We start from the raw sequence: 16,932 nt of genomic DNA on the forward strand, positions 1-16,932 counted from the left end.
TCTGTAACCCTCTGTTTTATTTCCACTTATGAACCAGAAACTTTTGCATGAGAATGGCATGTGCATCATGTGGTAACTGTTTGAAAGTAAAAGCATAAATCACATAAGTTTATATTTGTAGAAAAAGCAGTCTATATCTCCAAATTGATCATCCGGAATTATCTAGATGAAATCATAAGGGCAGCTTTTCATTTAGAGGCCAGAATCTGTACAAGATATGTAAACAAAATACCCAAACGAATATGTAATTTAGCTGCTAGAACGCAAAGCATGTTCTCGTTCTGGCCAACCATCATGGAGTCCCCATGATGGCCTACAAAATGTCAATGTTTCTAATTATCAACCTTTTTGGCAGCTTAAGTTTGTCAAACTGTGTCCATGGCATTCTTGAACTAAGGTATGATTCCTTTGTTCCTCATAAGATACACAGTAACTGCAAGCACTACAATGAATATAATGACCCACAAGTTCATTCCTCCTGCATGTTTACCAAAAAAGGGGAGAATGATCAGTTTACTTTCCAAAAGAAATTCTAAATACGAAGTTCCGTAACAATAACATTAATTGCTGGACGATCAAAGCCATTATGATAACATTGGGCCACCCAACCGTTGTGAAATTATAAAAGCTATGATGTCAAATGGGTAAACACCGGAGTACTCCAGAACACGATAGAGCTAAACGGGCTCTTCTACTTCCTTTTGTGGCTCTGTTCCTGCTAACGTGATTTCAACTCCCAGTTAACGAACATTATTACGCTTGCATTCAAGAAAAGAAAGAAACGTTGGGCCAGTCAACCAGCTCCAGATTCCAAATACTATTACCAGGGACAGACTAAAATACTTAAAAGATTTGAATATTACTCTTCCATTATGTATTTGATGAACTTTTTTTAATGAACTATACCACTCAAACAAATAAATTATTAACATCTATGCCTATCTTATATTTCTTTTGTAATTTGGGGCAAAAATTAGTAAGCTAATAAAAAATATTACTTATTATACTACCAGTTTGCCACTTAAATTAAGTTTCACAAGCCCCCACCATCCATAGTCCGGCTTCACCCTTCACCATTACCATCTACTCTTAACACGTTTGTGGCTAGTCAGTCTAACGCTTGCTATATTTTACGTGTCAAGCAAATTAGTCTTGTTTGGATCATATGACGACAATAAAACCACCAGTCAGGCTTATTTCAGAAGAAAAAACCACCAATCAGGTGGAACATCAGAAGACACTGAAATTTTGTTGTTAATACCAATTACGAACTCTGTTTTATATGGGTCCCCAATCACAGTCCACATTAAAAATATCTGCCTGACATGCGGCTGTAGGTGTTAACTATGGCAACAGTAGCAAAATATGAGAGATGGGATGACACGTACCATTTTTCTTCTTGTCCTTAATTACGGTCATCCTTACACTTGAATCCATTGACACAGAAAGCAATGCCCTGCAATCAAAAATGAATTCATCAGCATCCATTATTACAACGGAGTGCAACATTTGTTATTAAATAAAATCAAAGCAATCTGGACATATTGTTAGAAAACCTTGAATCATGGGAGAATGTCAATGCAGTAACCAAACCAAGGTGTGCCTTTCTGACCACTGTTTGAACTCGCAAAGTGCTTGAATCTATAATCAGAATGTCTCCTTGAATTGTACCACTGCATGGCAACGAGTAGCAAAAGTTGCCTATCTCAAAGATGGTAAAAGATCTATTTATGATTTAAAACCAAGAGTAACATTTGTAAACCACTGGCTACCTTTAAGAGAAGAAGAGCGAACAGTATGTAACATTTGTAAGAGTAAGCAAAAAGTCCGGAAGAAAAAACTCAAGACAAGGAAAAACAGAACATAGCGAAAGTAAACAACCAGTGTCAGTTTTTCTAGTGTGTTGGCTAGAAAACTTCACTAGTAGCAGATCACACCTGACATAATGAAGGACTGTTTATGAAAATGATACAGGCAATCTTTTAGATAGGATATTTTTGCCTTCACTTTGGGTTAAGGCCCATAATTCTTTTAGAGACATTTCTTTACTTGTTTCTACAGAGGAACTGGGAGGCTACATTACTTTGATTTTTGTGTTCTTTTATGTCCTCTGTTTCTCCTCTTCTAGGAGGTCTGAGAGATCGTTTTCCCTCCTCTTATCCTTAACAATAATTCTTTTTCATCCAAAAAAATAACATTGGTAATCCTCCCCCCTCATGAATCTAAATTTTCATAACAGCTAGAAATAACTTCAAAAATGATAGCTATGAGAATTTTACATTGCAAGGAGCTTGCTGTCAACTGAAACATTAAAGGCAGATATCGAGTCACGGACTACTTGCTTTGAGCGTATTCTTTTCCACGAGTTTGTGTTCCATGTTATAATACTTGCACCACGACCTACATAATAATTAAAAAAAAAGTGATGCTTGTCAGTTCATAAAACTCTCTGTGGAGGAAAGGGATGGAGAAGGAGTGAGAGGTAGAGCTGGACATTTACCTGTTATTGCAGCAACGCTTAGAAGCTGATCCTTACTGTTGAATAATGAAAATCTGCAGAAGGCAAAAGCCTCATCCTGAATGCAAAATGATAGATATAATCAATTGAAAACCAACACGTAGAAGAAGGAAAAAATCCAAGCACAGGTTAGAAGATAGTCAAAAGGTCTCAAGTGCTTTAAAGAGAGGACTCATTGCTCACATTTTCTCTGGGTAGAGAAGCTACAGCTTTTAATGTGGTCAAATCCCAAACTCTACAGAGAATGCGTCCCAGAGACACAAGAAATTTCCCATTTGGGCTGCAAGACAATTAGACCAGAATATTAATTAAAAGGGAGAGAAAAAATGTTAAAGAAAAAATATGTAAATTCTGGGTTGGGATATAAATTCCGTATGATCCTGGAACCACTGGGACACAGACCTGAAAGTCAAGTCCTTAACAGATGTATGCGCCTGGGCCTCATTGAGAATAATTTCCATCGTAGGCCACATGAAGACCCTTAGGTTACCATCCTGCACTGCATCAAAACCAGCATATTCATATGGCCTGATGATAAACAATGGAATGGGCAGTTTGAACCTACATTTCTATCTGATAGCTAATGCCGGAGAAGGCAAACATCATCCATTTTAGCAATTGAAAATGTGGAAGTGCAGATGCAGGATGTTAGGTACACAAATAGAAAAATGATAACTCTTGATAAGGTGTATATAAGAAGGAAGAAGAAAGTATGTAACTAGCATTTAAGAAGGAAGAATATGTAATTAGTAGATAGTTATATGTGTTGTATTATATGTTTTGTTCATGCTGTTACTAGATAGTTATATGCGTTGCATAATTTATTATTGAATAGTTGTGTTCTATACATACACAGTTTGAGTAAATGAAAAAGAAATCCTGAAATAAATTACATAAGAGTATTTTACTATTATATTCTTATGGTTGTGCAGCCATTTATTGCTCTTTTGTCCAGCTGTTCAACATATTTGGTCTATGATCTATGGTCTTTTAGAGGTGAGTTGGGTCATGGCTGGTTCGATTAGGGAGGAGATTTGGGTGTGGGAGGGGATAGGCAAAAATGAAAAATTTATTAGTTTAATTCATTTAATTATCTTTTGACTTATTTGGAAATAGAGGAATATGAGGGCTTTTGATGGTATTGATAATGATATGGTAGAGACTAGGGGTAGATGGTTTCATTTGTTTGGGTATTTATTGATTGGGCATGATTTGTATAGAGTAGAAGATTTTTGGTATATGATAGATTGCCATATTAACATGTAATTATTTTTATACATGGGTTGCACCCCCTTGGTGCGTTGTTAATAGATTTATACATTTTATTTAAAAAAAAATATAAGCATCCCTTTAGTGCCTATATTAGTAAATTCAGACTTTATATTTCAAAAAATATATATATTTGTAGTTGTTTTGAGTTGAAAAGTATCCCACAGAATTCTTGAGTCGAGTCTTCTGCACTTAAGTTGATGTATGTGAACAATACACCCAAATATTATAGGGATAAGATGATTTGTGAATCTGACTTCTGGTACAATATGGAAAGGACTTCCATAGACAATTCAAATAATGAGATAATTTAGCCACTGATACAAGATTAGTGCAAATTTAGGACATAAAATATATTCCAAAGAGTAAAGTTAGGACTAATCTTGATATTACCAACTCCTGCTATAGTGGTTAACAAATTATTTGCAGTGACTATCTTTTTGCTACAGGGACAAGGAACATATGTATTAAAATAGTGGGAAGAATTTGTCATATGATTAGTGGCTCTTAAGTTTATAATGTATGAATATACAAAGGGTTTATCTGAGGCATTTAAACCAAATAAATAGGGACTTACCAGAATGTGCTAATAGACCAGTACTTGTGAGATTTCTAGAGATTCGATTTTCTCAACTTTTCAATTTTCTCTTTAAATTCTTTGTACCCTGGAGTCTTTTCTTCCACTTGTTGATTTTTCAAGTGAGCGTGTCCCTTGTGCTGGCAAAACCAAACCAAGCGAAAAGACCAGTTCAAACGAAGCCGGTTAGGGAGACTAGTTCTGTTGATCCAGTTTTTTACTCTAATTGGTTAAGGAACTAAATAACTGATTCTCTAATCGGTTAGGTCCCGGTTCCCAAACATGGGAACTGGAAGTGACCATATAACTGAATGATTTTTATTTTATTTTTTGAGATCAAAAGTGTAAATTATGTACTAGTAACAGTACCAAAGGGCTACCCCCCATATACAAAAGAATTAACAAATCAGTTAGGAGATCAATGACATTCCCAAAATCATTAAACCTATAAATGTCATGACCCAAAACAAAAAAAAAGTATTTAACCATCTATCTCTAATATTAATATCCTCCCCCTCCCTCCCCTCGAGGACTCTAGAATTTCTCTTCTTCTAGACACCGACGAGATAAATAACAGAATAAGCTTGAGATAATTTTTTTTTATTACAAATTCCTGCCACGCCCACAGCTCATCCTTCACCGACCCCGCCATTGCCAATATTAACCTAGGAGTCCATACACCATACGCTATAAGTTAATATGCATCCATCTTGCATAAAAATAACGATTAATCAGGATTTTTCCCCTCGCATTAAATTGTCGATAGTTAATATGCATTCTCTAATCGCTTCCCATGAGAAAAAAGAATTTCTTGGAGTGGCCTTAACCTTCCATATCTGATTAGCTGGAAAGTAAAATGTCTCCAACTGGTCCTGTCTAGTAAAAACATGTAATAGAATTTAACAGTGCACTCCCCTTTTTTTCCCTAACTTCCAAACCAATTGATCACTGACACCATTTATCTGAATCTTAGACAACAAGAGCAAAAGGGCTTCATACTTGTCAATTTCCAATCATTGAGATTCCTATTAACATTAACGAACCATCCCCTATTCCCATTCTCTCTAGAAACGGCTTCCACAACCCTCATATTCTTGGAAGAGGCAATGACATAAATTCTCGAAAATAGATCCTCAAATTTGCCCCTTCCAACCCAATCGTCCTTCCAAATCCGGATTCTATCACCCTTCCCCAGCTTCCACTTGACTCATTATTGGAATTTCTATTTCCCCATGCTGATTTTTCTCCATAAACTAAAACTGTACAGGCTATTCACATCCCAAGTGTCCCCATCCAGGTCTGCCGAGTCCCAACGAGCATCCACAATACGCTTCCACAGCCTTCCCTCCTCCCTTGAAAACCTCCAAAACCATTTGCCATGAAGTGCAGTATCCATTTCAATAATAGATCTTAAGCCCAAACCCTCCTCAGCCAAAGGTCTCTTTAGTTCATCTCACTTAACAAGGTGATATCTCCTACTTCCTTCTTCATCCCCTCAAAGGAATTGACATTGAATGTTTTCAAGCTTCTTAGCAATCTTTATGGCAGTCAATGCCAATAATTAATAGATAGGAAGATTAGTCAATGTACTCTTAATAAGAGTTAATCTCCCTCATTTGGAAAGGCAATTCCTCTTCCACCTGCAAGCCTTCTTTCACACAAATCAACCACTAGATCCCACATCTTCAATTCTTTATATTTTGACCCCTACGGAATGCCAAGATATTTAATTGGAAGCTTCACTGCCTTACAAAATGATTTCTATTTTTATAAACATTATAATAACATTATATTCATACATAACGATATAATTATATGTTTAAATATAAAAACAAAAAATCAAAAACAAACCATAACTCACTTATGCCATAGCCCCTAAAGCCCCGAGCTCCCCTCAAATAAGGAAGCTGACCAACACGGCATGACAGCAACACCAACCTGCCTCCACTTGTAGCCTGCTCTCTGCGGCTTCGGCTCCGCCTCCACCTACTCACAGGCAGAGCTGCACACAGTGTAGCCCGCAACCTCATCTTCACTGCCTTCCATTCATGGTCATGAACCCATGTTCTTGCCCCTTTCTGCGGTAGCTGATAGCTAAACACGAGACAGGCAGACATTGATGGCTTGACATTGCGATACACGCACACCATGAATACAAAAAAGTGGTGCGACTTCCACCTCTTAGCCTCTATGCGAGTCTCGGCTACAACTTCTCTGTTCCCACTAGCGTGAATTCATCCCTTTAGAATTGGTGCGGTAACGAAACAAAGAGACAAATACACCCTGAAAAAATTAGTAGCAGGGGCTAGTCCATCCAGCTATGTGCATAGCTAGCAATAAAGGCTGGCTGTTGCAATGGAGTGGCTGGCTACTAACGCTGGCTGGGGAGGCAAGATCTGGTTGAAGCTGGTTTGAGTGGGACCCATGGCAGAAGCAAGGCTGTGTGCAGCCAAAATATATGCGCAGGATTATGCGCGGGTGAAGCACGTGAGCAGAGGCTGTGCATGGCTAAGGCAGGTGCCAGCAAGGGCCTGCACGGGCTGTCTAGGGGCATTCAGGTGCAGCTGGACAGCAGCTGGGTGCAGCTGCGCTGTGGCTAGATGCAAAACATAGCACAGAGTAACAGTTAAAGGCAGAAATAGAGCAAATAGAGGGGCTCTTTGCAGAAATAGAGCATCAAAATAAGTTAGAAAAAAAGGTGGCTGCTTTGTAATGTAGAAACAGAGCACGTAGCTGAAACAAGGGCTAAAACAGAGTTTCTCCTGCTAAAATAGGGTGTGCTAGAACAAGCTGTTTTCCAGCACAGCAGGGGCATTTTCCGGCTACAGGGGCGAGTTGGTGATGATGATGGATTTAGAGTTTTTCCTTTTTCTTTTTGTTCTGGCAATAAAAGCCAGTTTAGCGTTTGTGAAAAAAATTAGAATCTTTTCCCATGTGGAAGAATAGAATGTTCCAATTTCCTATTAAATAGTTATGGCCTATACGTACACAACTTTGATTATAGAAGAAGAAAACCCTAAAATTAATTACATATTTTACTATTATACCCTTACACCTTAAATTACACATGTACTCTTTCCAATGGCAGGTTTATTGTTGTATTTTTATACAGTATTGCGAGTGTTAGAAGGAGAAAAGTAGGGAGAAACAGATGGGTAGTCAATATTATTTTGGGAAATAAGTCCTAAATTAACTACTTCTCTTTATTTTATGTGTTGTATTGGTGAGCTTAGGGTATGCAGTAGAACAGAAAGGGGTAAGGCTAGGATAAGGGGGTAGTTATAAGTAGTTAGAAGAATAACTTTCAGCACAACTTTTTCAATTTGTATTAAAAGAGCAAACTGTCTTTGTTGACAGATTACGAATGAAGAAGCATATTCAAGTGTTCGATACTTTCTCTCCTAACAAATCCTTAAATAAGATTAAAAATATGGAAAAAACAGAAAAACTCAAAAACATCATAGAGATCCTAATGATTTCTATGTTTTAAGCCTCATAACTAGCCGGGGTCATAGCACAGGTCATAAAATTTTCTGCAAAGGACATGGAGCATATATTTATTCATGGGTGCACCAATGGCTGTATACGTGAACTCTTAACGCAATATAAACAGGAGGGTGGGCTAGGGAGAGACATTAATGTCACGAAAAGAAACTTAACAAAGCCCAGAATCCTGAGTTCAACTACTAAAAAAAACCTACTTAATTTTCTTTTCCATGTAAATTATTTCAAGAATTAACCTCCTATTTCATTTTATTGAGAACAGCATTAACTTCCTATAATTTACAGGCACCACATTTTCCTCACCAACTTAACCATGCTTTTGGCCTTTCGTTGGGCTCCACACCACATATTCTTTCTTTTGCATGACACCTTAATACAGATTTTTCTTCATTCCAATGCTTTTGTTTGTGCATGAATCCAATTTAAGCCTATGAAATTTATCTTGTTCTTGCACAGACCAACCATGAAATAAAAGCATAGGATCATTCGTTAATTAATTTCAAATGTTGCAAAACCAACCAGTTCAAATTTTTACCAGTATGCTTTTGTAATTCATAATAAAATGCAGATAATGGCCATTTTTACTCATAAATCAAGTATAAAATCTTAAGAGAAACTATCATCTGTTACCAAACTGCTCCTTTTGTCATTAAAACAAAAAACAAAATTCAAATAATAGAAAAAGAGACAAATTATCTTTACCTCACCACCAACAGCAAGTATGGAACCTTCACTGTCAAATGCCAACGCCAATTGTTGCCCAAAACCTTCTAGTTGGCTGAGTACTTTCTCTGACACTTTAACACTAAGCTTATGGACTTCGGAGCTCTCTACCTCTTCCCACTCAAACAGTCTGCACAGGCAAAGAACCGTAATTAACTAGATAATCATCACCACTGAAAATAATAACATTAACTGCAGCAAGCAAAGCTACTGGAAAACATGGTTAATATCTCATACTCAAACTTGTTGACATGATTCCACAAAGGTAACTATGGAATACATAAATCAATTTGTTCCTAAGCTTTAGTAGGCATGGCAGTTTTCAGATTTTGGTATGGTTCTCATCAATATGTTTCTAGGGTTAACTGGTAAAAAAGAGAACACCAGTTTTCTATCATCATATCATGATCATATACCTAGCTCACAGCCTCAGCTCCCTAAAGTCTTTAAGAAACCTTGATAGTTGGGTTCCGTATCTGATAAAACATAATTTGAAATGCTCCCATAAAATCTCACATTTTGATATTACATGTTGAATTAATCAGGTTATCTCACCTCAATGGAATGACCCCCATGAGAATTCTCACATTTACATAAAATGAACCAATAAGTTTCTAAAAAATACCTGCAGCTATCCGGCAATGCACATATAAGGCCATCTCCGCCAGGGTGGACAGCCATTCGATAAGGTAACTGGGATCCAATTTCAAGCTTGGCCACCTAAAATGGAGACATTATAGAACAAATAGCACTTACATCCCATGAGCTGTGAAAATCAACTATATGCATTGCGAAGTCTACACTAATAATGCTTGCAGATTCACACTGAAAATCATTTCAGCTCTGTATCTCTATGCTCCAATGCAAGATTTAAAACCGCACGACTGAAAATAATTCAGGAAATTCTGAGAAATGAAACCAGCCTATTTCACAAAGGACTCAAGGATTCACGAGAATATGAAAACAGAAAAGACAAAAATGTTTGAACAAGTAACAATCTTGCAACAGAGCAAGCACAGTAAAACTATGTATACTATACGCAAAAATATCATTAACTTCGCAAAGAGAGGTATTCTTATATGTAAACGAAAATAGTATTAACAAATGATTCTACAAACTGAAATGAATCAACATCGATTCTCACTGGAATTCGCAGACGAAATGCAAAAAAAAAATATAATATTAACTCTGACAAAATTCAAATCTAAAAGATAAATCCCTACACTAAACCACAAATATGTGAACGTATCCCTCGACATTCACACTCACAGGTTGATCGGAGAGAGAAATGGAGGCGAAATCGGCGTGGGAGACGATGATGGCGTTGGGGATACCGCTGCGACCCTCGCCTCCACCACCAGCGAGAACGACGTAGCTATGAGACGCAGTGACCTCCGATGCCGACGAGGATTCATCGTCGTCGGCTTTGTCTGGATCTTCTCGGGATGCGAGCTTGGATCTGACGTTGTTGTATGGAACCCAGGCGGCTCCGTAGAAGGGAACCCCGTATTTCTGCATATTATGGAGGAACAAAAGGTCGCTTTCTTTCTTTGCTGATTTCGCGTTTCTGTCTATGTATGGTTATTGTTCTCTGACTATTAGCTGCCCCTTCGAAGTGACGGTGCTGGTAACGCTCTACATTTCTATTCAGCGATACAAGCATCTTATAATTTTAAAAATTAATTATACATACATAAGTTTTAATTAATTAAAAACTAAATTGTATTTTTATGTAAAAATTTTAAATAAATAATTATTATATATGTTATTAAAATTATTTTTTATAATTGAAAATTATATAATTTATAATTTTAATGAATTAGAAATTAAATTTTATCTTCATATTTAAAAAATAATTATTATGTATATTATCATATTAATTTTATGTTTATATTTTAAAATTATTACATTAATTTTATTGTTATATTTATAATTTGATAGATAATATTTAGAATTTTTTCTATATAATTATGATTATTGAATTAGTTTCAGAAAAATAAAAAGAGTCATGTGGCATCTTCTGATATTACTTTTATATATATATACACACACACACACACATATGCATCATTAAATTATAAATATTTTTATTATAATTTAATATAAAATTATTTTTCAACGAGAATATATATTTATTAATTATATGATATATAAATATCAATTCTAATATAATAGAAAAAATACATTAAAAAATTAAAAGATACAGTTTAATTTAAAGTTTTATAAATAAATAATCGAATTAATTATTTAATTAAATAATTTATAAAATCATTTTAATTTGCTTCTTTTATATAATGGTAAAAAAAATTTTGCGTCTTACTTATATTTTGATTTTATAAAACTTAAAAATTGTAGTAATTAAATATTAATCTTAATAAGTTAAAGCGAATCATAATTTAACATTTGTGGTTGCGGTATTTCAAATTTTATATTTATAACTTATTTTAGTAGTTTTAACTCTTATAACTCAATCATTAATCAATTAATAAAATATAAATATTTTGAATATATTATTAATATAAACTTTAAAAATTCAACATCTAATTGATTTCGATTACTTTCTGATTTTTTTTAAAAAATATTTTCTGAAAATAAAAAAAGAAAGGAGTATGATACTAAATTGTAATTTTTCTTAAACGTAAGAAGAACAGTAAAGGTACCTTATTCAAGTCATGCAGATGATGAACAATAGATATTATCAGAGAAAAAAATATTGGAGTAACTATTTTTTTATTTTCTTTTACTTTTTTTTAATTTTAGATAGAATAATTATGGTGCTAAAGGTAATTGTAATGTGAGAATGTGTAAAGCAGAGGTAGTTACAGCTACAGATGAAGAAAATAAAATTAATGGTGTTTTGAAATACAAGGTGGAGTTCTTCATGCTCAGTTGTTGATGGATGAGTGAGGTTTGATTGGTAATGAAAGCGAAGCAACTGCCTCTCCAAGTGTCAAGAAAAGGGAATCTGGCCTCATGAAATTGTGGGCCTCGTTTGAGCTCTGCAATTTTTCAATCACTTCACCCAGAGGGTTCACCAGCACAACCTGTCGTTATGACATTATCAATTTATGAGATTGGCCGACAACAAGTAATTAAGCAATGGAAGTATATATGTGTTAGTGTTACTTGCCTCCACACCCTTCTTTTCCATTGCTTTTCTCAACTCTCCAAAGAAGGACACACCATTTGTGTCTATGGCGCTCGCAGCTGATATGACAAGCCTTTTCTTTTTTGTCAGTGTTTGTGAATATAAAAGAAGTTCCATATATTGGAAATAGTTTAGTATACAGTGATGATCTGACCTGACATGTCCAGAACAAGAAACTTCAAGGTGGAGTTCTTTTTCAAATCTTGGTCGGCCTCATAGTCTTGTATCCACCTGGAAATCCTATATAATACAAGGAAGAAAGCAACCAGATTTAGTGATCGATAATTGGTGCATGCAGATTTTGAGGTAATTACCTTTCAGTGAGATATGTGGAGTTTGCAAAATTTATTGGAGACTGAATGCTCAAAATGAGGAAACCAGGGATCGTAATGGCTTCCTTATAATGATGAAGGTTGCGATAAATATCTGTCCCCGGTATGTTCCCAAGCATGACTATTTTTGGCCTAGCAATTTGCAGGAGAAGCTTGAAAATGGATATACCAACCTGATTACATTAGTAATTCAATATTGGTCTTGTAGTATAGTGATTTTCGAATTGAAGTTGAAAGAAAAAAGTGAGATTACTGCAATGGCAAGACCATCCTGGACAGAGATGAAAATGACTCCTAAGAAAGCAGAGAGCATGATAAGAAAATCAAATTTGTCAATCTTCCAGATGTGGTAAGCAGCGGGGATGTCAATAAGCCCGACCACTGCAGTGACAATGATAGCGCCTAATACAACATTTGGGGTGTATTGGAATAGAGGCATGAGGAATAGGAGAGTGACCATCACTGTCACTGACATCACTATATTAGAAACAGCTGTTTTGGCTCCTGCATTGTGGTTCACAGCAGACCTTGAAAATGCTCCTGCAAATTAGATTAAATAAATTAATTCATCATCTTTTTCTAACATCTAACTAATCAAGATATGTACCTGTCGTAACATAACAGGAAGTGGACGACCCGATCACGTTCATCACACCAATTGCCATCATCTCTTTGTTACCATCAACTTGGTACTTTTTCAAACTTGCAAATGTCCTCCCCACTGCAATTCCTTCCTGTTTCAGTTGTGAATACTTAAAATATAAACTTAATATTCGTCCTCCTAAACTGCCTCTAAATGCCAATTCTTTGGTCATCAATTAGGACATTACATGTAACATCTTCAAGAATAGAGGACGGAAGGAAAAAATATAGAACAACTCACAGTGAGCGAAATAATCCCAGTGATAATCCCAGTTTTCACGACAAGTCCCAGATGACTACCTCGAAATTGCAACATGTTCCACGATGGAGGATTCAGTCCTTCTTGTAATTTCCCAATCTTGTTTATTTATTTATTTTTCAATGTCAGTAAGTAACAAGTAATTATTAGATCAGAGTCATAAAAGAGAGGTTAAATGAAAGATCCATACAACTTACAATACTTATGCCATGATGTTGAGCCTTAAATGCAAAAACCAGCAGGGTGGCGAGGATGACAGACACAAGTGGAGCTCCTGCTGATACCCAGAAAAGCCTTGGTTTTCTCATGCTCTGCATGCCATATAACACAAATGTTAACTCCTGGTACCATTTAACATAGTTTTGGGAGATTTTTTTTTTTTTTTTTTGTATTTTATAGGCTTAACAATTAAGCACAAGTCGGGAAGACCCAACGTGGTAAACAAAAATTAAATAAAAATAAAGAAAATCGAGTTATATTGTGAAAGTCAATAAAAATAAGAATAAAGTGGAGAATAATAAATGGTGCACTCGAGCTCATAAAAACACGGGCATTCCAAATTAGTAGGTCCAGGAGGGCCATGTACGACGGCAATGCATGACATGTGATGTTCACACAGACAGATGCAGGGTATGGCTAAAAGTAAACCAAATAGGTGGGCTATCCAGAGGTGAGGGATACTTTTACTAGTAAATATAATGGCTGGCTATAATCTTCCAACAGCGATTATTGAAGTTTCTTTTTTTCTTTTTTTAACAAGAGAAGAAGAAACGCAGTACTGGATGGTACGTAACGTAAGTGACGAAAGCAAAAAGGAGAATGGCTGGCTAAAATCTTCCAGACAATTGAGGTTTTTTTCTCTTTAACAACAGAAGAAAAAGCGGTACCGGATGGTACGTAAGTGATGAAAGCAAAAAGGAGTAACATACAACGTGTCTTGCCAATAGCAGAAACACCAGGAAGCAAAATCCCATGAGTATCGTTTGCCATGCCCACTGCAAAAAAAATTAACTGTAATTAGTAGAAACAACGAGAATTAAATATGTCGTAAACAAAACGATTAATCAATTACCTCCTTCGTGTTGTGAAAGACAGAGCTCAGAACAGGAACCAACCCCATTTGTGTGGTGAAGTGAGTGATTCCAAGGAGGGCTTTGAGTTGCTGAAGAGACACTATGATAGCTGCTCCAGCCATGAATCCAATAAGAGTAGCTTTTGAAAGAAAATCTATGATAAACCCAAGCCTGCACCAACAACCACATAATTAATCATCTCTACTTATATCTTGTCTGAGGTATATTATATAGACCACCAAATTAGAAGCAAGTAATCATTGTAGAGGAAGAATATTAACCTTAATAATCCAAGAGAAGCCTGGAAAAGACCAGCAAAGAAGGTCGAAGTGAGAGCAAGCTGAAGGAACAAGGTAGAATCCTGGGTGGGGGACACTTCTTGTCTAAGCATTGATCCCAATATAAGAGAAGCTATAGACACAGGCCCTACTGCAAGGTCCCTTGAGCTCCCGAGTGCAGAATATACTAAAGGAGGTACAAAGCTTGAATCTACCCACAAAAGTAAATTAATCAAACCCAACAAACAACTCGATCAGCAAACACAACAAACAATACATGTACTTACAAAGACCCACAATGGGTGGTAGACTTGCAAGTTTCGCGTAGCTTATTCCCTGAAGAAAGAATATATATATATATATACATGATATCTGATATATAATATATGAAGACAAACCCGGAAAAAAGAAAAGCAAATGACGTGAAGGCTCTTGTGCATGTTTGTGTGTGTGTGTGTGTGTGTTTTTACCTGAGGAATGGCCAAGCTAGCAATTGTGAGGCCGGAAACAATATCAGATTTGAAGAGTTCAAAGCTGTAATTAGGACCCCATTGAAGAATAGGGAATACATACTGAGCTGCAAGAATCCATTTCTTCTTCAGTGGTTGCCCTTTGAATTGGCGCAGAGGGTCATCAGGGAAGAAGGTTTCTTTAAGCCGGGACTTGATTTTGGCTACGGTGCTCTTGTGGGGCGGTGGCACAACTTTGTGTACCTCCATGGCTATTTCTAAACATTCATCAGCACTGCGATGCACGTTATTGCTATCATCGGCTGAAGACTCCATATTGGAGTAGTGAGAGTACTAAAGTGATACCAACGGGTTATATTAGTGTGGTTTGCAGTGTTTGGATTGGTCTATAATCTCTAATTTATTTATCTCTGCTCTCGCTCCCCATATCAATCAACGTCTCTCCGTGTATCGCTAGCAAACAAACACATTTGTCCATGGAGAAAGCAAAAAAGCAAAGGGAGAGCTAAGCCTTATCGATATGGCACGTGGTTGAGCCCACTTACTTTTTTTCCGCTCATTGGCACAAAGATGTACGTATGTACCTCTGCACATGGATTGATACATTTATATAATGTAACTTCACCTAATTATATATATGGCTATGCATGAACCTAACTGATACATGGTAATGAATTCGAACGAAATACATTTAGCAAGGAAACGATCTACGAGATCATATTATAAGATATTTTTGAGGAGTTTGGGGAAAGATTTTCTTAAAAAAGTGAGAGTTTTTATCAGAAATCATAAACTCAGAAGGAAAAAAAATCTAGAATTAGGTTATTTTGGATGCGATTTTATAAAGTAAATTATTGATAAATAATTCATTTTGTCTTGCTACGAGATGTTCGCTGAGTAGGTGGGTTGGTTTAATCATTTCGAGGCTCGATCAAAGAACATAACTAAAATTCTACCTGTCGACCGGTTTGGTTGACTTTGAAATATTTGGGATATAGTCTTTTGGCATTTTGATCTTGTGACCCTTTTCCAATAATTTATTACCCATCGTCATTTTAATTCCTCCAAAGAGCTCACAAGATTTCTAGTCGTATTCAGGTCCACAAAACCACAACTAAAAAGAGATTCCAGAATCTCAAGCTCTTCTTAAATCCAAAAAGAAGAGAAATTTGACCCATAAGCATTAACAGAGACACTATAGTGACATTCAATTATTGTAGATATAAGTAACTTTTGACATCATCCCTTGCCAGAAAGTATTGCCGAGAAAGAGAAAAGTCTTAATGAAAAACAAGGTGATAATTGCATTAGATTATTATAAAATGCAGTTATGTAATATTATAATACTAACTTATTATGTATCAATTTTACTTGGAAATGCATGGTGCTTCTAGTTAATACGTAATAGAAATTCTTAAAATTAAAGGGCATCCGTTGATGCCTGCTTTAAATTGTCTATTGATATTTCATTAAAAAAAAAAAAAAAACAGTCGCATGTTTTTCTCATAAATTGAGCAGGATTTGTTAGATCTCTTTAGGTATTGGCTGTCCGAAATTTGTTTGTCCACGAAAAAGAAATTACGGCCACCAAAAGTTGATTCCTTTTGTTCTGGGAATCTCTAGGCTTTACATGGTAGAGGAAAATTCAGTATGAAATGTCAGCTATATCCAACAATTTTGTCACATGGAAAGCTAGCATGTCTTTTCATTAACAAACATCTCAAAAGAAAATACATCAACCAACTTGCACACATTAACAAGCAAAAGAAAACTACCTTTTCAATAATAAGTCTTGTCAGTAGTAAGTTACAAATTATTTGAGTTTGTACTTACTATAATTTAGTTAATTAATTACAATTTTTAAATTCTTATCCAAAACTAAATAGATATATAAAAAGTTATCTAAAATACATACAAAATCATGTGGGACCAAGTAAACCAGTGGTTCTCATACAAATAAATAAAGTTAACGTTATGTCATTTTCTCTTTTTAATCAACTTATTTTCTTAAATTCTATTAGTTATATTGAGTTTAACTCAACCGTTTTAGTTTTATCAAATATAATTAAAAATAAAAAATCTCTTTTAACAAAATGTAATACAAATTTATCACTATAAGTTATATTTAAATTTTACATA

At 35.5% G+C, this 16,932-nt stretch overlaps 2 protein-coding genes across 3 annotated transcripts; both read right to left on the reverse strand.

Moving 5' to 3' along the window:
• Positions 1-158: 158 nt before the first annotated feature.
• STL2P (SEC12P-like 2 protein) lies at positions 159-10,233 on the reverse strand. 2 transcript variants are annotated; one of them, XM_088214626.1, is made up of 10 exons: positions 9,861-10,233; positions 9,217-9,311; positions 8,571-8,721; positions 2,921-3,012; positions 2,702-2,798; positions 2,501-2,576; positions 2,280-2,400; positions 1,557-1,673; positions 1,389-1,456; positions 159-478 (listed from the first exon to the last, which is right to left on the reverse strand). In XM_088214626.1, the coding sequence occupies exons 1-10, from the start codon at positions 10,107-10,109 to the stop codon at positions 393-395; spliced, it is 1,152 nt and encodes a 383-aa protein (XP_088070752.1). In that variant the 5' UTR covers positions 10,110-10,233; the 3' UTR covers positions 159-392. The 2 variants fall into 2 exon arrangements, with proteins under 2 accessions (XP_088070752.1, XP_088070753.1); XM_088214627.1 differs by lacking the exons at positions 8,571-8,721; positions 9,217-9,311; positions 9,861-10,233 and adding an exon at positions 6,226-6,897 and having other exon boundaries at positions 2,921-3,017.
• A 1,071-nt stretch (positions 10,234-11,304) lies between these two features.
• AST91 (sulfate transporter 91) lies at positions 11,305-15,227 on the reverse strand. The gene is made up of 13 exons (XM_022040598.2): positions 14,794-15,227; positions 14,611-14,659; positions 14,327-14,534; positions 14,045-14,216; positions 13,902-13,967; positions 13,170-13,283; positions 12,955-13,071; positions 12,679-12,805; positions 12,325-12,611; positions 12,054-12,244; positions 11,894-11,979; positions 11,722-11,798; positions 11,305-11,635 (listed from the first exon to the last, which is right to left on the reverse strand). Exons 1-13 carry the CDS (start codon positions 15,106-15,108, stop codon positions 11,477-11,479), a joined length of 1,968 nt encoding a protein of 655 aa, XP_021896290.1. The 5' UTR covers positions 15,109-15,227; the 3' UTR covers positions 11,305-11,476.
• Positions 15,228-16,932: the final 1,705 nt, after the last annotated feature.

Source organism: Carica papaya, chromosome 2 (genome assembly GCF_054855325.1).
Source record: "Carica papaya isolate Zhongbai chromosome 2, ASM5485532v1, whole genome shotgun sequence".
In the NCBI taxonomy this organism is placed as follows: Eukaryota; Viridiplantae; Streptophyta; class Magnoliopsida; order Brassicales; family Caricaceae; genus Carica; species Carica papaya.

Bases quoted from the DNA above. Each gene is read 5' to 3' on its own strand.
- AST91 (XM_022040598.2), bottom strand. From the start codon at position 15,108: ATGGAGTCTTCAGCCGATGATAGCAATAACGTGCATCGCAGTGCTGAT. The intron at 13,968-14,044 runs GTAATTGATTAA...TTTTTTTTGCAG, and splicing joins TCTTTCACAACACGAAGGAG to TGGGCATGGCAAACGATACT. The intron at 12,245-12,324 runs GTAATCTCACTT...TAATGTAATCAG, and splicing joins AGGATGGTCTTGCCATTGCA to GTTGGTATATCCATTTTCAA.
- STL2P (XM_088214626.1), bottom strand. From the start codon at position 10,109: ATGCAGAAATACGGGGTTCCCTTCTACGGAGCCGCCTGGGTTCCATAC. The intron at 3,013-8,570 runs GTAAAGATAATT...GATGCAGTGCAG, and splicing joins TACTTGCTGTTGGTGGTGAG to GATGGTAACCTAAGGGTCTT. The intron at 2,799-2,920 runs GTCTGTGTCCCA...ATTGTCTTGCAG, and splicing joins GTTAAGGACTTGACTTTCAG to CCCAAATGGGAAATTTCTTG.